Source organism: Anolis sagrei, chromosome 4, assembly GCF_037176765.1.
Source record: "Anolis sagrei isolate rAnoSag1 chromosome 4, rAnoSag1.mat, whole genome shotgun sequence".
Lineage (NCBI taxonomy): Eukaryota > Metazoa > Chordata > Lepidosauria > Squamata > Dactyloidae > Anolis > Anolis sagrei.
The window spans coordinates 53306250-53329332 of record NC_090024.1 but is presented as its reverse complement, the minus strand read 5'-3'; the positions used below and the strand labels follow the sequence as shown (position 1 = coordinate 53329332).

The 23083-nt window shown below is 37.6% G+C and overlaps 1 protein-coding gene across 1 annotated transcript in view; it reads right to left on the bottom strand.

The window, feature by feature from the left end:
* PRKDC (protein kinase, DNA-activated, catalytic subunit) overlaps positions 1-23083 on the bottom strand; it is a 122956-nt gene that overhangs the window by 84984 nt on the left and 14889 nt on the right. Inside the window, exons 10-21 of the mRNA XM_060775277.2 lie at positions 15377-15534; positions 14654-14800; positions 13377-13541; positions 13036-13204; positions 10133-10182; positions 8584-8721; positions 7196-7348; positions 6576-6691; positions 5730-5889; positions 4731-4817; positions 4272-4391; positions 3042-3201 (exon numbers count right to left, since the gene is read on the bottom strand). Of these exons, the coding sequence (XP_060631260.2) occupies positions 3042-3201; positions 4272-4391; positions 4731-4817; positions 5730-5889; positions 6576-6691; positions 7196-7348; positions 8584-8721; positions 10133-10182; positions 13036-13204; positions 13377-13541; positions 14654-14800; positions 15377-15534 (1623 nt within the window). The remainder of the gene's footprint in view (positions 1-3041; positions 3202-4271; positions 4392-4730; positions 4818-5729; positions 5890-6575; positions 6692-7195; positions 7349-8583; positions 8722-10132; positions 10183-13035; positions 13205-13376; positions 13542-14653; positions 14801-15376; positions 15535-23083) is intronic.

The window sequence follows — 23083 nt, the reverse complement described above, 5'->3', positions numbered from 1 at the left end:
ATTTGTTTCTGAAAGTAACTTGTAAATTCTCTGTAACCATCAAGATGTTATGGTAACCATCATAACAAAAAGTCTGTCAGAGATCTGTACACCAAGCTTCAGCTAGCCCTGCAACATACAAAGCTGACTACTATCAATTTGGAGGTTGTTCATTCCAGAAGGATAACCATCAATGGCTCATTTGCCCTTAATGGCTATTACATAACTATTAAATAACTATTATTATAGTTATTTATATCACATTTTTTCTCTCTTAAAACAGACTCAAAGCAGCTAACAATACTAGAAACTATACAATGTACAAATTAAAACCCAAGACATCTCAACACTGAAACAGAATTAAACATAAGACAATTTAAAATACTTAGTTAAAAGAACAGAACCATTAAAATCTATAAAAATACATAAAACACAGCACATCACTCCCTGGTTCCATCTTAAAACCTCTCTTCTTAAAAGAATGCCTGAATAAAATATAAAATGGTTTTAGCAACCAGAAGGATAGCAGGGAGGGGGCCATTCTAGCCTCCCTGGGCAGAGAGTTCCAGAGTTGAGGAGCAGCCACTGAGAGAGAAGGTTCTCACTCGTGTTCCCACCAAATGTTCTTGCAATGCTGGTGGGACCAAGAGAAAAGCCTCTCCTGGGAATTTCAGGGCCTGGGCAGGTTCATATGGAGAAATATGATCTGCCAAATAGCCTGGGCCTGAGCTTTATAGGTCATAATCTGCACTCTGAATTGTTTGCGGAAACAGTCTGGCAACCAGTGGAGCTGCTGCAACAGAGAGGTTGTGTGTTCCCTGTAGCCAGTCCCAGTTAGCAACCTGGCTAGCAAACCAGTCAAAGTTTCCATATCCTTAAAGCAGCCCCCAAAAGAGTGCCTGACAGTAATCCAAATGGGATGTGACTAAGGCATTTATCCCCAATTGGTGCACAAGTTTTAAATGTGCAGTCACTCCTGCTCATCGAAAATACCTGGGCCTCAGTATTCAGTGCTGAGTCCAAGAAAACTGCAGATTTGTGTCTTCAGGGGAATTGAACCCCATCCAGCACAGATTGGATTGCTATTCCCTAATCTGTCTTCTGACTGACAAGAAGCACTTCTATCTTGTCTGGATTAAGTTTCAATTTGTTTGACCTCATCCAGTCCATTACTGATGACAGACACTGGTTTAGGGTCAGGACAATTTCTTTGGCTTTAAGTGGAAAGGAGTAGTAGAGTTGAGTGCCATCTGTATATAGTGACACCGAATGACCTCTTTCAGGGGTTTCATGTAGATGTTAAACAGGTCAACAACCAGGGGTTCAAACAAGAGTCCCTCAGTGTTACCTTCTGGGTCTGTCACTTCAGGAAGGATTGGAGCCACTTTAAGACAGTGCTTCCAAGTCCCATCACTGAGAGATCCAAGAGAACCAACAAGGACACACTCCCCCTGTCCAATTCTCTGCTTAGACCAAGGCAACCAAAGCTGTCTCTGTCCCATAGCTAGGCCTGAAACCAGTTTGAAATGGATCCAGATAAATCGCTTTCAGTGTCCTTCCAGCAGCAGGTTAAAACTTTTTTATTCAGGCATACCTTTAAAGATTAATATTTTTAATACTGAGCCAGGTGGTGCTATACAGAGTTTATAGGTATGTTAAAAAGTTTTAAATGGCTTTTACAGTTTTAACTGTGATTTAGAATAGTTTTTGATATTTAATCCTATTTTACTGTTATATTTTAAATTTTAAATTATATACCACATTCTATTTATTGTTGTTAGCTTTGGGCCTTTTAGAGAGATAAAGCAGAATAGAAATACAGTAATCATATCTGGAATTAAAAGAAGGGTTGGAGAGGCTCTTTGGTCTGCAGGCTAATTCATTATGGAACATAACATTTTCAAGAAAACTGCGTAGCAATCATGCTTAAGGGCTTGTTTCCAGTATTTGCTATGCCAAACTCTCTGCTCTACACTGTTGTGGCTGCGTAGTTTCAAGGTTCGACCCTCTCACACACCTACAAAGGTGGATATTTCCTCTTCTTCTAACCAAATAAGGTACCAGAACACATTAGTCATAAAAAGAACTGAAATGAACAAGAGGGACATCCTGTTGATTACTAATTGCATTCTCACTTTGAAGTTAAGTAGATTTTGAGACAGAATATTATTTTACTCCAGAGAGAGGGGGAGCTCAAAAACCAAAAAGGCATTACCATTCGACAAGCCTGTCTCTAAACTGGAATGACATTTTAAAGTAACTAATAGTCCTTAATTTGTAGAAGCCTGAGAAAAAATACAGTCTGCATCGGCTGTAAAAAAATTCTTTTGAAAGATTAAACCGATCTCTACTATGATGCAAATCAAGGGACCTCTTATTTTGAACTAAACTGCAAGATTTGTGGCCAAATCTCTCACACAGATGTAGGGGATAGTTCTTTTTCATGCTGCATTTTGAATCAAGAAATAGCAGTGCAGGAAGCTTGGGCTGCTTATGGTAAATCCAAAAGTAAGCCTAACAGAATACTTATCCTCTCTCTCCACAAGTTTTGTGGTGCATATACAGATACAGGTATACATAAATAAGGGCTAGCTACTAAAGCCAAAATCTCAACGCCGCAAGCAACACAGACCTAAATTCAATTTCTCATGCCACCACTTAACCAACAATTATAAATAATGACTCATTAAGGCTGAAATCCAAATTGTTAGTCCTATACAGAAGGCCCTGTTGTTGGTGAGTTAATGCACATACAAATTCCACTGATTAAATGGATGTCTTGCAGTTGGGACTAAAAGGATTGATGTTTACATTTCCATTGCATCAACAGATCTATTTTAGTTGGAATTAATGATGGCATTTAAAACATAAAATAGAAGCATATTTGCACCCATCATTAATTTGTTTTCTCTTTACAGTGCTACAATTTGTTTGCTATTATGGAATGGGAAATGAGATCAGAATACATAGTGGTTAAAAAATCCCACACATATCTATAAATATAGCCAGGTAACAATATATTTAGTAAAAAGATCTATGGAAAGTTAATGAACAGTACATACCTATTGATGTAGAAGTTTTCAAATAACCATCAAGACAAGGCAAGATGTCCTTGTAGTAAGGCTGAATTGTGTATCTGGGAATATGGGCTGACCAGTCCTCCAGTGCATCCAGTGCCACATCAGCTATTGGAGTGTGGCTAAGTCCCAATTTAAAAGCATTCTGTGTAAACAGAGGGACATTTGAAAGAGCGCTGAGGTTTTATAGAATGATTTCACAAAGAAATACTGAAATATATGTACAGTAGAGTCTCGCTTATCCAACATAAACGGGCCGGCAGAACCTTGGATAAGAGAAAATGTTGGATAATAAGGAGGGATTAAGGAAAAGTCTATTAAACATTAAATGATTTTACAAATTAAGCACCAAAATATCATGTTTTACAACAAATCGACAGAAAAAGCAGTTCAATGCATGCTAACGTTATGTAGCAAGTACTGTATTTTATGAATTTAGCACCAAAACACTGCAATGTATTGAAAGAGTTGTGGATCCGTGTGGGAGGCAGATTGTGTTGAATAATGCAGAATGTTGGATGAACGAACATTGAATAAGTGAGATTCTACTGTACTACATTTCAGTTTTTAGAAGACCTGTTCTTGAAATGATATAGGACAGCTGTAATAATCAGCATATAAAAAAACAAATATTCAAAACCGAATTACAAAATCAACCATCATAGGCCTACAAAATTATCGTTCAACCTTAGGATTTATCTGCTAATTCACCCATTGATATGCTAATGAACGACTATGAATGTGCTATCTCATAGGTAAAGGTAAAGGTTTTCTCCGACATTAAGTCTAGTCCTGTCTGACTCTGGGGGGTGGGGCACATCTCCATTTTTAAGCTGAAGAGCTGAAGTTATCCATAGACACCCCCCACCCCAACAAGGTCATGTGGGCAGCATGACTGCCTGGAGCACTGTTACCTTCCCACAGAAGTGGTACCTACTCACATTTGCATGTTTTGAAGCTGTTAGGTTGGCAGAAGCTGGGGTTAACAGAGGGAACTCACTCTGCTCCCCGGATTCAAATCACCAACCTTTCGGTCAGCAAGTTCAGCAGGTCAGTAGTTCAACTAGCTGCACCACCAGGGGGCCTGTGCTATCTTATACATGCCATTATATTGTAAGTCCTACTGAATCAAAGACATATCTTGCTTAAATTGAAAGATTATTGCACAGAGTTGCACTAGGAAAAATATGCAAACCATTTAATATACTGACCTACCTGCAGAGCAGGAATGTATGCTTTAATATCCAGCATAATAATATCATGTGGTAAAGAGAGCACAAAAGTCAAACAAGAAGCTAAGAGTTCATCTTTGTACTGCTTCATTTTTGCTGTAACCTGAAGAAAATAATTAAAAGTTTTAAAATAAATTGTACTGGGAGTACCTGAAGTTCAAATCACCATGTAATGAGGCTTAAGACTGTATGAATAAAGAAAATATTTTTTTCCAGGCTGAAGTAGATAAAGTCGTCATCTTAAACAAGTTCTTCCACAATATTCTACAAAGATCCTGGGACACATTTCTGAGTATGAAGAACTATTCCATTTCTGACCTAGCCTGATGCAAAGTGTATGTTTTAAGTACAGAGACAGATTATATCAATGTTATGTGGTAAAACAAAACCCCAAATACAGTAACACGTATTTCAAAGTAAGATCATGAATAAAACTGATTACCTCTTTTCCAAACTTGGCAAATAATGCAAAACAAGAACTCTTCTCTGGATCTTCAGGATATTTTTTAATACTCTTTGGACCAACCCCCTAGCAAAGAAAAAGATAAACAGAATTGTATAGGACTTTTTGAAAATGTGCTTGTCTTAGTATTGTTTTGGTACTATTCCATTATCCAGACAGAGGTCAAAAGGGGGTGTTAGACAGAGAAGGATATTCCATTTTCCAGGGGATGGGGGGATTGAAGGAGTAAAACTATTTCCCCCTATTTGCCTGTTATTTCCCCCACCCATGTTGCCATTGCGGAAACAACCTTTGTTTATGACAAGGGAAGAGGAGGGGGGGGGGGGAATAATAAGCGGAAACAGGATAAATGGTTTTCCTCCTTTAATCCCCCCCCCCCCGGTAAAATGGACTATTCTTTTCTGTCTAGTGCCCCCTTTTGGCCTTGGCCTGGATAACAGAACAGTATATCCTTTTTCTCTTTTAAAAAATAATAGCTTATTGGCTATTCTAAAGGAACATGCAATCTCCAAACATCTCTGTGATGTAATTAACACAGCTCTATTTGAAGATTGCTTGAAAATTAAATTGATTCAGAATACGGTTGTCTAGAACTAGCAATAATCTTCCCAATTAATTTAAACATTTAAATTAATCTTTAGACTGAAGAACAAATTTGCCTGATCAAGGGCACCACCAGTGACTGTCCTTGCTAGGTATTTCCTATACTGTATTCACATCTTCGGAAATAAGATAGGTAGTAATAAAATGATGATGGTTTGTGTTTTACTTTTTCTCTCTAAAAAGAGATCTAAAGTGGCTAACAATTCTAAAACAAATATATTATTTAAAACCTAAAAAAAAATACAAACACTAAAATAGGATTAATTATTTCAAAGCAATTGTCTTAATTATATTCAATATAAACAGAAAAGCATGCACATTAGTAATAATCTTTAACTAATCACAAAATTTAACTTCTCTACAAGTTCTTCTTACCTCAAAATACCTCATTTTCTTAGCAATTTTCATTGCTATGGACAGCAGCTTGTAAAACCCGCTAATAAAAGGTAACCGTGTTGACTGCATAATCAGCTCGTAACTGAATGAATAAATCCATGGTCCAAAATATTCAACATGCTTCTCTGGGAGGATCTCTCTTTGAAGATAAAGGCAAACAGTAAACAGGAGATGCAGTATTACTTTTAAAAGTTTGGGCAAGCACTGCAAAATAAAGTAGCATACTCAGGGTGTATACTCAGTATATACCACTGTGAGTATGCCAACTGCTCAATACTATTGCTAGGTATTTCCTGCTGTACAGAAGAGATAGGTCACATACAGTCCACCAGACCAAATATGAACCCTCCTAAGCCCCTGAAACTCCCCCTCAAAGTGGAGAGACCACCAATGCTATAATAGCAAATAATGTTTGCCATGTCTTGTCATACACTCAAGACTCCCCTTAGTTATGGCAAACAAGTGTTGTGCAATTCCTTGTGCCTTTTAATCCATGAAAGGAATAACAGGACCTTTTCTCTCCGCCACATTTCTCCTGGCTTAAAATATTTTTGCTTCCTTGATAAAACTCCCATTCTCTCCTCCTTCCTTTTCTCCCCTCCCTCTCCTCAGTATATTAATTCATCTATAAATTGCTATATTTTCTTAGTAATTTTTAAAATGACTCTCAAGTAATTCCAGATGCTTGGATGCAATCCCCAAGTGCTGTTGCAGTTGCCCACCCCAGTTTTACAAGACCATGCAATATCCAGACCACAGGTTTGGCTGCCCATGTTATCCTAGAGGGGACTCCATTAACACATTAGGATGGATTATGGATCATACTTGCAAAATTCAACAAGGTTAATGAAGGCTGTGAAGTCTTTTGGTTTGGTTGGCTGAAGGTTTGCAGCTGGATCAGAAGAAGGAATTGTGAGATCAATGGCAGCTTCATTCCCATCCTGAGGGGGGAAATGCAAACAGAACATATAGCTGGAGAGTTCAGGTGGGTTATTGACTCCAATAAAAATTATGGCTATGCTTTGCTTTAACACAAAATGGGTGTCACTAAATATAAGCTTAAGGGAATAAGTCATAGTTTAGGCTATGTGAAGCATATTTCAAATGTGGGCAGTTCCTACGTCTTCCCCCTCTTCTTGCATACCTTTTTATCTTGGCTTAATTGGCCTTATCACCCTGATTAGGAAAATTGACAAATTATAATTACTTAATAATAAAAAAGAGATGGATGCTTCTGATTTCCTTTTCATAATTATACTAAAGATGATAGAGGAGATTGTAGAAGCCCCAGCCTCATTTACATAGAACTGAATTGTGATACAATGCTGTACAGAAACACGGCTAATAATTATAAATATGAATGATGTGGTAGGAATGCCATTACAAATTGTAGAAAGCACAACTTAAATGCAAGATAATAAAAAGAAGTTTTATAAAACTCTTACCTTCTCTTCACAAATGTTCTCTTTTTGAACGGAAAGATCCAACTTCTCAATTATTTTTAAGACAGACTTAATTAGTTCATCATACAGCAAACGATTTAAAGATTGTAGTGGTGAATTTATAATCAGACAAGTCTCATCTGCCAATAGAGAGTCCTTCATTGAACAAAAAAGAATATATATTTTAGATGGTTGAGACACCTAACACTGGTTTTAAATTGTGCACTACATTAAGTGCATGATCCGGCACAGACTCTAAGATCTGCTCAGGAGGCCCTCTTTGTGGTCCCGCCACCGTCTCAAGCGCGGTTGATGGGGACAAGGGAGAGGGCCTTTTCTGTGGTGGCCATCCAGCTCTGGAACACCCTCCCCAGGGAGATTAGGCAAGCCCCCACACTGTCCTCCTTCTGTAGGGACCTGAAGACCTGGCTATTCAAACAAGCTTTTGAGAATGCCTAGTACCTAAGTTGATCTATGAATTTGTTATGCAGCCTTGCACTTTATACCATGCCCTCATCCCATGGTTTCTTCAATTGTATTTTATATTATATTTTATGTCATGTCTTGTTTTAGGCACCTTGTGCCTTTTGTAAGCAGCTACAAATATTTTTGGGGAGATTGTGGCAGGATACAAAAATAAAGTTAGTATTACTATTATTAAGTGTGCTAATTTCTCAGAATTAATTATAGAGAAAAGGAATGATGTTTTCAGGTTTGGCAACAGAAAATTCATCCTCCAAACCAGGAAGAATATTTGCAATATCCTTCAAGTAACACTAACACTGCAATTTAGATTCAAAACTATCCTCTGAAAGCAATAGATGAAAGAATAGGGTATCCATAAACTAATATCAAATTGTATGATTCAGAGCAAGGACAGTATAAAAACCATATATCCATATTTGTTTTTTTAAAAACCCACAGTAAAAAATAGTGGGAAGTATAGTGGGCGCAAGGCAGACTAGAAGGCAGTGGACTCACAGCTCCTGCCCATCGTCAAGAAGACGCCTCAACTCCAGGACTACTTGCACGCTACTTTTTCCCTTTCCAAAGGTATTTATCCTCACAAATTGGTATTCTAAACAGTATGGAAGCATTGCAATAAACATTTGAGGAAAACCCTCCCCAAAAAATAGGGTGAAGTATAATGGGACAACATCTGCTTTATCCCTAATCCACTTAAATAAAACAATTAGAAGCATGCATATTTGAACAAAGGTCGGACAGTCCAAGGAAATGGTGGAATATGAACAAGAAGGCTATTTAAGGAGGACAGGGGATGGAAAGGTAATATATGCTAAGGAAATAAAATTATTTTGAGCTTTACTAAGAAGCCAAATTGCTGAAACATAATAATTCATTCAATAACTATCTCAGCAACAGTGTGTTACCTTCATTGTGTCACAGCTCAGTAAACTTTGAAAAAGCCCCAGGTAGTCCTTATATGTAGGTATTTTCCATTTCCCACTTCCAACTTGTCCAGATGCAGGTTGCTCTTCTGAACTTGAAATATATTTCCCAGAATACTCCTACAAGACACAAGACACAATACTGATCTCTTCCTCTTTATAGCTAGGTGTATGCCACACACAATCACATCAGCAGCTGTATTGGCAGAAACTTAAACAAAACTACCTATTTTCAGTATGTTGCACCACTATTCTTCCAAGTTTTTTTGTATTACTACTGTATAATATGTCCTATTCTCTAGAAAATACAATAGTAATTACTAAAAAATGTGGATGCTCATGTCTCATTATACAATGATGTAGCAAAATGGCATCACCTATAAAAATTGACAAAATCAGGTTTCGCTTTTGAGACACATGTGTTGTCTGAATATTTTAAGTCATGGATGGTGGAATCCATACACACAGAGCGCTAGCTGAATACTACAGAATTCTTAGAACTAGTTAAAAAGTACTGTACTCTCTGCAAAACTTTACAGTCTCATTTGGGAGGTTGAGAATCTGACATCATTTTCTAAAAAATGATCAACTTCTTTTCATGTGCCTTAAAATAATTTCTGACTTAAGGCAACCCTAAGACAGCCTGTCACTGGGTTTTCATGGCAGAGAGTGCAAAGTCTTGCCTTTCTCTGAGGCTGAATATATTGACTTCAACAAGACCACCCACTGGTGGGTTTCTAGGGCCACATGGCGATTCAAATTCTGATCTTTCAGTGTCTGTGTAAAACACTCAAACCATTGCATCATGCTGGCTCTAGCCAGCTTTCTTCTGAATAATTCATCTCATTCACTGAAAATTGGCAAAACTCTAAAAGCTATTTATAGAAGAAAAATATAAAAAACTATTACAGTGAAACCTACTTCAATGAAGACTCATTAAGGTATCAGTTTCAGGATTTTCTGAGGAAAATGGAAGTAACTAGTAACGATTAATTACTGATGAAACCCATACTCTGCTACAATTTTAAAGTTCTAATAGATTCCTGATAAACTTATAATCTGAACTACTGTAACGTCTTGGTCCTTGAGCACTCCAACTGGAGGTCATCTGTGACCAGCAGTGCTGCATAATTCGAAGAGGCACGAATGGAGGGCGAAAGAGAAAATCATGCCAAGACGAAGGTGCATCAAAATAACTCTGACCGGTACCACCTTCCACCTGGAAACCAATGTCCTCAGTGCGAGAGAACTTGTGGATCAAAAATAGGACTCCACAGCCACCTACGGACCCAATTCTGAGAGACTACACTTGGAGGACCATTATCCTCAGGCTACAAGGGATTGCCTAAGTAAAGTACTAATGTAACTACTCATCTTCAAAAGAACATGAATTCTGCAGCATTTTATCAGATTTTCCTGTTTCCTTGCTTAACATATTAAAGTAAAATTAAGTTTGATGTTATAAAAACTGATTCTCAAGTTTTACAGTAGACTAATACAATTGCAAACACATAAACTCCAGCAAACATACCTTTGAAAAGGCAATTGGCTTAGAACAGACTCTGATTAAACCTTGATGCACTGAAAGTAAATACATAGCAAAATGTTAAAAACCACATCAAATCAATGACTAAAAAGTATCTCTGGAATTCTCCTGCTTGTATTAACGGGAATGTTCACAATCATTTCACAGATATTGCTAATTGCCTATACTGGGCTTAAATCTGTATTCAATTCTAAAACATAAAGTATCCTGTCAAACTGTTCTACAGAACAGTACGTCTGGTTCTGTCTTTCAAGCATGAGAAAATACATGAACAAGGAAGAACACACTGTGAAGATGCAAGGTGAGGAAGGCAGCACAAACATTTAAGAAGCAAGCATAAGAGGCAAGAGTGAGAAAGAGTATAGGGCAGAATGAAGAGTTAATGATGAGAGCAGTGGAGTGCAATAAGCAGGGGACACACTGTGAAGGTGCAAGGTGAAGGGAGGGAGTAAGATAGGGAATGTGAGCATCAAAATATAAGAAGCATGAGACTAGAAAGTAAGAGACTGAAAGTTGTGGTGAGGAGGAAGAAAAGATTAGAGGTAAAGAGTTTAGGGAAATGCAGCAACAGACTTGCAAGGAATAAAAGAAGGGGCATTGCAAAGGTAATAGATGAGAACAGGAAAGTGGGCCTCTTGTAGAAGGGAATAAGTTCAGCTGTTATAATATCTTTTATCATGTACAAATTTTAAATTTATTGATCTTGGAGCAGGGTAGCAGCATTTGAACTGTTTAATCCCACTTATGAGGTACTAAATTGAGTGTATATGAGTGATTCATACAAACACACATATATAAGGAATGAGAGCTATTGTGGTGCCAGGGACATTAAAAACAATAAAAAGGGATTCTTTTCTTATGTCAGTAGAAAAAGGAAAAACAAGGAGGCGATAGTGGAACTCTCTGCCTCGGAGTGTGGTGGAGGCTCCTTCTTTGGAAGCTTTTAAACAGAGGCTGGATGGCCATCTGTCAGGGGTGATTTGAATGCAATATTCCTGCTTCTTGGCAGGGGGTTGGACTGGATGGCCCATGAGGTCTCTTCCAACTCTTTGATTCTATGTACTGCTTTGTATATTGAATTAAGACTGGAAGAATAGGGATTAAATTCCCATTCTGCACTGGAAATCCAGTTGATAAACTTGGGCAAGTCACACTTTCTCACCCTCAGAGGAAAGCAGTGACAAATCCTCTGTGGACAAATTGTTTCACCATCAGTTAGGAATGTCTTGACGACACACAAATACAAATAACTTTCTAGAGATAACATTTGACTCTATAATACATATTCTATCAGGGATACAAACAGCACTAAAAAGAGGAAGGACCAAGAAAGGATTTATGCTGAGAAGTACACAGATGGTATATTTCGGAGGGGAGAGGGATACATTGAATTAGCACTTGTCTTTTTTCTTACACAAATGAACATCTTTCAAAGTTTTTAAGAGGGAAACAGTGTTAGTCTTGTGTAGCAAGGGCACGGAATATTTACCTTTGTATGTGTAAATTGCCCTGAGTCCACAAGGGGGAGATAGGGTAGTGTAAAAATAAAATTGTTTATTATTGTTGTTATTATTAGCAAAACAGGTTGCCTAAATTGGCAGCGATTTATACTCATGGTAAAGATGGAAATATGTAATTAGTGGGAGAAATGTAAGAAGTTTAAATATTTATCATTACCTTGACTGACATTACCCATAATTGAATGAGAACAGAAGTGAATTGTGCTGAAAAGCTGAATGGGTAAAAGAAAATTAAACCAGTGTTGTAGTTATAATAAAACATCTTGATGTTTATCTCCATAGGAAATCTCACTATTCTATTTTGGCATAATATGTTATTTCCATGGATCTGTGGCTTTTTGCTATCAGTGAAAAAGTAATTGCAAAATAAAATAAATGGTAATTGATCACAGTAACACTGAAAATGCCTGTACATGACAAAACATTAACAATACTGTTGTTCTTCAGCTATACTGCACTAAGTATGCTAATATCCACTTTCCATTGTTCTACTATCTTCATTAATTTCCAGGAATAATCTATGAGGTTAACTGCCTGGCAAACAATCATGTCCCAAAGTCACATGCTAAATTCCACAACCACCACGGAAATTTTAGTTTGGGTCTCTCTTTTCTATTTCAAGCGATGGAACTCTCAGATAACATTTTAGCTGTAAAATGGTATGAAAATTTAAACATAGTATATAGAGAAGGAAGGGTAATTTATTTATTATTAAATTTTACTGATGATGTACAATGTTTTAAAATGATTTTATTGTGAATTGTAATTTTTATGGTATTTATGCTGTTAGTATCCTCTGATGCTCATGTGAGGCCACGCTGAGTCCCCCTTGCGGGGAGAAGGGCAGGATATAAATATTGAAAATAAATAAATAAATAAATAAAATGCTAACAAACTATTATTGCTGAAAATGTTTTGTTCTGTGAAGTATTTGAAGACTGTGCCATTAACTCTAGTGATTCCTTACTCCCTGATCAACTTAACTGAGATTGTTGTAGTTATCAGATTCCTTATAAATGTTAAGGACTGCACTAGATGACCTTTGAGTTCCTATTCAACTTTTAATCAAAGAGAGAGGATCTAGAAAATGTTACAAGGTTGAAAAAAGTAAAAAAGATAGGCCATATTACAGAAAAAGAGTGGGAAGGAGGAGTCAGAAAAATAAATGCATTATGAAGGGATTCAGTTTGAGGACAGTGAAAGTTACCAGAACCTGAGAACACAAAATTGAACAATAGAAGCAACACATAATTCGACACTCAGATATTACTTTGTTTTGTTACTTCTGTGCCCAATTCTTCAAAGGTTGTCATATTTGAACAAACATGATCAGGAAAAGAACCAATGTCAAGGTAATTAAAAACTTACCCACAGTGCCTGTAAAACTCCAGAGTACAGGGCCTTTGCCTGCCATGGCTAAAAAAATCTTTACAATGGATTTACAACACGTAGATTGCATTTTTACACTGTATTGTGGGAAACTATCTATTTGCACCACAATCAGACGTTCAAGAACTGGGGTATATACTTCTGGAATCTAGGTAGGAGAAGAATTCAAAGAATGGCAAATTAGAAAATTACTTACTGCATGATCACTTAAACAAAAACATCAAATTTTGAACTGGGACAGAAACTTTGCACTTGTGTCCTCACTACATCTTAAATTACAAAATAATAGCCTCTCAAATAGGATTTAAATGCTTACTTACCTCATCCAAGTGGAATATAACACTAGCAATAGATTGAAGGAAACTTGGAAGCTGATAAACATGATCATCTATGGTTTCTGTTTCAGTGAGATACATCTGTTTACAGCGCTGAAGGAGTTCAACATACATGAAGTCAACATCCTTTGGACTGATAGCTTTACATGGCTTTAAATGAAAGAGAAAGCACAAGTATCAAAAATTAAATCCGGTTCAAATATATCACTTTAACAATACATACAGCTTGTCACAAAAATACAGTCTAAACTAGTTTGAGCACTCACACAGACAAGTAACTAAGTTTTGTTGCTCCACATTTCTATACCGATGTTATACATATATAGGGTCGGTCCTCTTGCATTTATATGAAGGAGCCCCCTGTGGCACAGTGGGTTAAACTGCTGAGCTGCTGAATTTGCTGACCAAAAGAGCAGTGGTTTGAATTCAGGGAGCAGGGTGAGCTCCCACTGTTAGCCCCACTTTCTGCCAACCCAGTAGTTCGAAAATGTGCAAATTTGAATAGATCAATAGATACCACTTTGGCGGGAAGGTAACAGCACTCCATTCAGTCATGCTGGCCACATGACATGGGGGCGTCTATGGACACTGGCTCTTTGGCTTAAAATGGAGATGAGCACCACCCCCCAGAATTGGACATGTGATTCTCAACCTGTGGGTCCACAGATGTTTTTGTCTGTAACTCCCAGAAATCCCAGCCAGTTTACCAGCTGTTAGGATTTCTGGGAGTTGAAGGCCAAAACATCTGGGCACCCACAGGTTGAGAACCACTGTTCTAATGGCATTTATATACTAAAATATCTTAAGGTTTTGAAATTGCAATTTGTGTAGCTGGGAATTTTGGGAAATCATAACACTATGTTCTACCTTTCTATAATAAAATGGTGTTTAAAAGGTTACAGTACATTTGGCCCTTTGTATCCACTGGTGGCTGATTCCAGGACTTCCCCGCTATGCCCAAAGATACAACATTTGCTGGTGTTGAAACTCTCAGCAAAATTTACCCCATGCTGATTAAATCATAAAGGAAAGATCAATTACTACTTCAGAAGTACTCCACTGGTGTAATAATTAGAAAAAACAAAAGATAATTATATCTTAGAAAATGATATTTTTCTAATTAATATATCAGAAAGGTTTATTTCCAATGAAAATACAAATTTAGTAAAAACATATGACTAATGGAGCTAAACGTTCATTTAAATCAAGCCTCCCATATAAAAAATACAATCATACTTATTCAGCACACTAAAACAACATACCGCAGCAAATAGACCATATCCACGAATAGCAATGGACAGTTCTTTGTTGCTAACATCCATTTTTCTGATTATTCCATAAAACTGTTCCATGAAGTAGTGCAGTTTGTTCTCGTGCATTTTTACATCATTTGCAACCATCACAGAGACCTGCAATTGTATATGAAATCAGTCATTTTATAAAGTGGAAAATGCATAAAAAAATAAACAATTCCAATCTGGCATAAGGATAGCTGTCTGGATCTTGAATTTGGTAAGTTTAGGTTGCCAGAAACTGCATCCCTCAACTCAGTGGAATATGTGCACACACAATCTTCCTCCCACTGCAACCAACCAGAGATATAATCAAGGATAAAGATGGAGGGAAAGTGGAAGAAAGGGAACAAAAAATGATGCTCCTTTATTTCTACTCTTTCACTAGATTTTTCCTTCCCCATGCAAATATTGCTCTGTAAGTATTAATTAGATCAGAAAATGCATTACTATACACACACTAAGTATTCTTAATTCCCCACATTTTCTATTGCATTCACGCAAAGAGAAACTGGAACAAAGAGGTAGCAAGGTAGGGGAATAAAAATAAAGAAAGACAAAAATATAGATTTCCTACATAATTCACTGATTTTAAAGTTAAGTGAGGAATGTGAAAAACAAACCTCCCGTCTTCTGTATAATATTTCACATTCAAAAATTAAACTGATAAAACGATGTTTGCACTTAAAGTACCTGTTTAAGAAAAGCATCCAAAGCAGAATGTCCAGCTTTCTTCAGTTCTACATTCTGGTGGCCACACCATTTAGACATTACTTCAAACAGCAAGACATAATTTTCCAGAAGGCAAGTGCTGAACTGAACAGCATGTTTACTAAACAACTGTAGACCAGCTACAAAACAAAATTTTAAGTTTAAAGCTAATGATTTTAACATGAACTCTACAAGTTAGCATCTTTTAAACATTTTATGCTACAAGTTTTTTTAAATGGTTATCACCACTAGTTATAGTAAAGGTAAAGGTTTCCCCTAGAGATTAAGTCTAGTCATGTCCAACTCGGGGGGTGATGCTCATCTCCATTTCTAACAGCACAAACACAAGACAGTCTATGTATAATGTCAAAATATAATGTCAAAAGCGCATATAGTATGCTATTTAACAAAATCCCGAGTACATAGCTCAATTCAGTGGCCCAAAACAAAATCAAAAGGAGCAACCGCTCTCAAATGTAACAGTTCCAGGTCTGAACAAGGGTACCACTGTATATAGGCTTCAGGGATACATACAATGAGATAAATCATACACAAAGTAAGCATAGAGTCATGAGGCTATATGTATGCTGAAGTCAATAATGAAGATGGAGCACCATTCTCAAAAATCTTCATGGAATAAATCCAAATTAATGTTTAAAGAAGACAAGGATTTCTTACAACAATGGGTTAAGATTCTAAATAAATGCTCTTTGGATTTGATGGCCCTACTAATTATGAAATCCAATGCCACTATTAAGGAAGGAGAAACTAAAATTACTAATCTTATGGAAAACATTATGAAAGACACAACTTCTCCTACCATGCTTGAGACTCTTGACAAAAAATGTAGTGATTTATATAACCAGGTGAAGGAATTTAAAATCAAAAAATTTGATAGAGATCGCAATGATTATCTGTCCAATCGAGTCTACCCATGGCTATTGGACAAAGAGCAAGCCCCCTCTAGGAGAAGAGTCAGTTTTCATCCTCAGTCTGCAGATTCCTCCACAGAGGAAGACCCAGGGAGAACAACTGAAAGCTCTGAAGCCTCTGACACACCTTCTTTAAGACGATCTAACAGACAAAGAAATATGAACCGATCATCTTCCTCCACTACTTTTTTTCGACGGGGCCAAAATCGAAGACGCCTGACTTGATTGTCAATCTATCCGATTACAAGTTATCAGATTTAGAAAGGTCAGTAGTAAATAAAGGTCTATCATTTGTTCCCACCCCAAAATTTAATGCATTCCGAGCACGCATAGATTTATTTAAATTGTTTAGAACCATCCGCCTAAGAGAGGTTTTCACAAACAGCATACCCAATTCCACCATAGATCCCTTCAAACCTAAAAGCAAGTTTTGCCCCTCCACAGACAGCATACATATCAAGTGCTTTGAAAAAGTAGTAGAGAGGGACTTCAATAAGTTAATCACCCACAGACAACCATTCCATTCTAATTTGTCTGACATTGAAAGAACCACTTTGAACAAACTGAGTAACCTTAAAGAGGTAGTCTGGAAACCAGCAAACAAAGGGGGAGCTATAGTGCTACTCAACAAAAAAGATTACATTAAGGAAATCAACTGCCAGTTATCTAATAGTAAATTTTATAAACCTGTTGCTACAGACCCCACTAAACACATACAGTCCCTTATTAGGGTTGTGTGCCAAGAGGGATTATCCCTGGGATTTATCTCTTCTTCCACATTTAAATATCTTCAGAAAGAATTCCCTAGAATACCAATCTTTTATACTTTACCAAAGATTCACAAAGGTGTTATTCCCCCCCCCCCCCCCAGGCCGACCCATTATTTCAGGTTCTTCTTCAGTGTTGGAACCAGTCGCTAAGTATCTGGACTCTTTCTGCCAACCCTTTGTCCCTCTCTGTGATTCCTATATCAAAGACACCAAGCACTTCATTAATGTTATAGAAAACCTCAAAGTAGAGGAGGATAGTGTTTTAGTAACTATTGATGTCACCTCACTTTACACCAACATTCTGTAGCGGGGGGGAGGGGTCCCCAATCAATAATCCAGGAGAGCGAAGAAGAAGGAAGAGACAGAGACAGCTTTGCAAGTTCACAGAATTTAATGCTTACCCGGGTAAGGGCACCTCAGCTTCAATCTGGCTGATGAGGTACAAAGTACTAACCCAAAACCACCCAGTATTTATAGGCAAAATTATCCAGTTCGCACATGCGTAAAAGAGTCCTAACATTTACACAATCTAATCAGTTTGTCCTCGAATCGTGGCCAAGAACATTTGTTGGCAAGAACATCTGTTGGCAAAATATTATATTTTCCACAACTTCCCCCTTACATCATCTGACCACGCTCCCAAATGATTTACATTAAAATGAATCTTTAAAATGAATCATAACTTCATATATTTCTTCACACATCATATTATATGATTCCACACATCTTCACATATGTATCTTTAACCTATCCAAAGCAAGCGTTTCCTTATTAATTCTCCTTAATTGTCTTCCCAATACATTCACAATACATTCACAATACATTCACAATACATTAGTTCTTTCAATTGATCAATTGCCTGCTATTTACATCAACCAGACAGGAGGTGGCGCTGTTATACCATATCTTCAGATGTTTGCTTCTCCCTAGATTAATAATTATCAATTTGTTCTTGGCACCAACTCTTGTAACCTTCCACATTTAGCCCAGCCTTGGCTTACTCAAATATTGACATAAGATAGGTCTCTTGCCTTCCTGTCCTCCATACCATCTGTTATTCTTCCCTTCCACCAGAATTATTACCAGAATTCCTTCCCTACACTATTAGGAATCTCTTTTAAGGTAAGACTTCATTTAATTTCATTAATTTCATTAGGTTATAATTATTTTTCTATTTAGCTGCTGCCACATACCCCACAAAATCTTGTGACGAAGAAAACTTCATTTTTCGGAGTCACACCCTTAGTGTGATTATATTGCCTTATTTCCCCTGGATAACTGTTGCATCTCTTCTATCTCCATAGTCATAAGTTGTTTCAATTGACTTCCATGTCGGGCATTTGCTATAGTAACAATTCTTTCAATCATATTTCTTAAGCAAGCAATCACACAAGGTAGTAGGAACATGATTAGAATACCAACTATCAAGATAACAAATCCTACGACGATGAGGTCTTTTAACCATCGGAAATTCGGCAACCAATCAGTTAACCAACCAAAAACATTCTCTCCCTTTGGGGCGTATCCAATTCTGATGGTAGATACTACTTTCTGTATCTTATTTATATCAGATTCAACCTCTCCTGATTTGTTTATATAGTGGCAACACGTGGTATTTAGAAAAGAACATAGTCCTCCTTCTACAGACAATAGGTAGTCCAAAGCAAGCTTGTGTTGCATCAGGACCCCTGCCAAGGAATCAACTTCCGTCTGCAGAGCTCTTATTCCAGCCACAGTTTTGTTCGCCAGCCTCTCCACTTGAGCTGAGAGTCTCCGAATCTGTTTTATATTTAGAGCTACGCCCACAGCAGGGAACAAGATGGCTCCCAGCCTTTCTCCTTCATTTAAATAAGTTTGGTCTGGATCATATCCAAGTGTTTCATCATAAGCTCTTTTCAAACGCTGTTCTTCACGCTCCCTTCTCCAAGTCACCTGGGATTGTTGTTCTGGGTATATTGTCACATCTGATAACATCAGGGTACCAATCGTGCACGTACCTTCCCAAAAAGGCGGCAAAATCTTTCCTGCCCATTGTCCACAGATCCAATACAATCCTTGAGACAAGCCTCCCTTGGCTACCAACGATTTAGGCACTTCCTGGCGGGCTTCCACCCCTTTTACCACTTTTGCAGGATTTGATTCTCCTCTACTCTGCTGTGGCCCTTCAACAGGTGGTTCCCCCTGGCCCTGAGGCAGCCCTTTGATAGGAGCCTTTGGTGGATCACGACCCCTGCTGGCTACTTTTGCCTGGGCCTGTTTAATGTGAGTGCCCAATTCTGGTGAAACAACTCCATCAGATCTTTTTACCCTTCTTGAGTGTTCCAAACGGGCTAGGAGGCTAATATCTTCAGAAGCCTCTGTTTTGAATACATGGAGAAGGAGATTGCAATTGGGATAATGACCAAGTTCTATTTGATGTGTGTGGAGAGGGTTATCCCTATCTTGGGTCCATCTCTCATCTTTCTCCCAAGTAATGCATGCTGGGGCCTCTGGCGAAGTCCCTTCATGTGTTACTATAGCTTGTCCTGGATCAAGTAAAGTTTCAGTCATCTCATAATTTTGAGGCCTTAAAGTGCTCCATCCTTTTTGACTTAATAATGTTCCTACCATAAGTGGCCATCCCTCACGCTGGGAAGTAGGCCCATGACTACAAATCCAACATTCAGTAGCTTCTGTCTCATTCGCTATATCCCGAATCATCTGGTGGAATATATTCTGCTCCCATCCTCCCTGCACTAACTTTGGGACAATCACACTCAACACAATCAGGTAATAAGTATTCCACATTCCAAAATGAATAAGCTTTCCCCCATAAAACATGCTTATAATAGTAACTCAACCAGACCAACCCTAAGATAATAAGGAGTCCCACAATTACACCCCCTTCACCCAAAAAGTCCATTCAATCTTCTTTCTTCTTTCTTCATTGTAGTTTCAAAAACTAAGTCTCTCTCTTATTCAGGGCAACTTTATTCTTATGCTTTAAGTCTTTGAAGTATGTATTTTTATTTTATTTATGTATGGTTTAATTAGTTCTTTATTCAATCATCCAACTCTTAAGTTTATTTGCTGTACGTCAGGGTCCTCTGCTGTGTAGTCTCTCTCTTTTAAGCAGGCTTAGCTCATCCACAATTTGACACTTCCTCGTACCAGTGGGAATTCATCAAGTAGCAGACCCCTTTCACTCCTGTCTCAGATGTCACACTCCCCAGGATCTTTCATCCACTTTAAATCTTCTGGTAAAACAGGGGGATACTGTAACAGGTAATTAATTAACATTTTTAAAATCTGTACTTCTTTCCATGAAGCTTAATCCTCCTCACTTTCACCTCATATTGCAACAGCTTATCTTCATTCCTTTACCAATTCAATTTACTAATATTTTTGAACCTTAAAAAGCATCTCAGTATTTTAACAAAGCAACCCCATAACATTCACTTTATCACAGCTCTCCCCACAAAATCTTCTAAATTTAAATGCATCTCAAATTGTCACTACTTTTTCCCTCTCAGACAGTTTCACAACTAATATCAATTTTTTCCCAAAAGATTTTCCAATTTCTTCTCTCCCCGTGAGGGCATTCAAGTGGCCATTCTTGAATACTCTCAACACATAAGTTCCCTTTTCAACCTCACCAGGCATTTGCAAACAACCAACCTCACACAACCTCACACAACAATCTTATTCATCCCAAAACTGATTTCATCCATACACTCATTTACTCTTTACTGCAATTCTCTTCTCAAAAGGGAATCTAATCATTCACTTCTCACACTTCTTAATCTCACACATCTCAACAGTTTTCTTCTTTCATTATCTTTAATCCCTCTTTACTTTTGTACTAACATTTCATCACTACTGTATAACTTTCTTTTACATTCTCATTCTCTCTCTTTTCAATTCTTTTCCCACATGGTAATCACACACTCTGGTTTTTCTCCTGTGATTAACCATTTCGCTCTTTTGATTTACTTTTTCCTTGCTTTCTCAACATATTCTCAACATACCTTAACTTTCTTCTTGGATGACTTTCTCTTACCCACATACTTGGTCTTTCCCCATCATATGTATTGTTCCAGGTTTTTCCTGAATTATCCTCTTTTTCCTTTTATTTGAAACCTGTAAAGATTATTTCTCTCACAACACAAACAGCTACACACATTCTTTTTCTCTTTTTTTTCTCTAGCCACACACACATTCAAGTTTTCCAAAAAATGTATACAGACATTTTCCCCTTTTCCCAAAAGACAGACACATATTTCACATATTTTTCTTTTCTCTTTTCCTTTTTTCCCCACTATTTTTCTCATTTCATCATCATTTCTTTCTTTCTCTTTTTCTTTTTCCTTTTGGCTTTTTCTCGGAAGCCTATAACCATTAGTTTCTTTTCTTTATGAACATACTGACATTTAACAAAGAAACAAAACAAAAACAGAAACAAACATACGGTTGCAAAGCAGCTAGAAAGGACAATGCATATAGACACAGCCAGATTCCACAATACACAACACATAGGATCAACATAACAATTTTTTCCTTTTTCCCAACCTGAACACTTCTTCCCTTTTTAAAAGTGCACTTTTCCAACCTAAGAGTGAGCTTTCTGTGGCGAACGCAACACTCAGGGGGTTTTCTTTCTTGAGGTCTGCAGTACCTCTTTTGAAAAAATGTTCCCCCAAAAAGGTTTCCCCAGGCATATCCACAAATGCCTATACCTTAAAAAGCTAGCTTCTCCCTTTTTCTGGAACTGCAGCTGTTACTTCTCAATGCTCTTTCAGTCAAGGGGCCAATGAAGGAACAGGCCAGTGGAGGCGATTTTTCTTATGGGTACCCTTTTTCGTCTCCCCTGATCCACACCCTGTCTGGCCCTCCGAGTGAGAGGCATCAGCCCGCAAAAGCTTACCTTTCCTTCTTCCTGTTCTCCAGTCCCTGTTCGGGCGCCATTTTGTAGCGGGGGGGAGGGGTCCCCAATCAATAATCCAGGAGAGCGAAGAAGAAGGAAGAGACAGAGACAGCTTTGCAAGTTCACAGAATTTAATGCTTACCCGGGTAAGGGCACCTCAGCTTCAATCTGGCTGATGAGGTACAAAGTACTAACCCAAAACCACCCAGTATTTATAGGCAAAATTATCCAGTTCGCACATGCGTAAAAGAGTCCTAACATTTACACAATCTAATCAGTTTGTCCTCGAATCGTGGCCAAGAACATTTGTTGGCAAGAACATCTGTTGGCAAAATATTATATTTTCCACAACTTCCCCCTTACATCATCTGACCACGCTCCCAAATGATTTACATTAAAATGAATCTTTAAAATGAATCATAACTTCATATATTTCTTCACACATCATATTATATGATTCCACACATCTTCACATATGTATCTTTAACCTATCCAAAGCAAGCGTTTCCTTATTAATTCTCCTTAATTGTCTTCCCAATACATTCACAATACATTCACAATACATTCACAATACATTAGTTCTTTCAATTGATCAATTGCCTGCTATTTACATCAACCAGACAGGAGGTGGCGCTGTTATACCATATCTTCAGATGTTTGCTTCTCCCTAGATTAATAATTATCAATTTGTTCTTGGCACCAACTCTTGTAACCTTCCACATTTAGCCCAGCCTTGGCTTACTCAAATATTGACATAAGATAGGTCTCTTGCCTTCCTGTCCTCCATACCATCTGTTATTCTTCCCTTCCACCAGAATTATTACCAGAATTCCTTCCCTACACTATTAGGAATCTCTTTTAAGGTAAGACTTCATTTAATTTCATTAATTTCATTAGGTTATAATTATTTTTCTATTTAGCTGCTGCCACAATTCCATTAGATGAGGCCCGTACCACCATAGAGAATGTCCTCCATAACAGAACCAAGTTACATCCACCCACACATTTCCTTATGGACCTGTTGGATATAGTTCTAGAGAAAAATTATTTCCGTTTTCAAAATCAATTTTACTTTCAGGTCTTT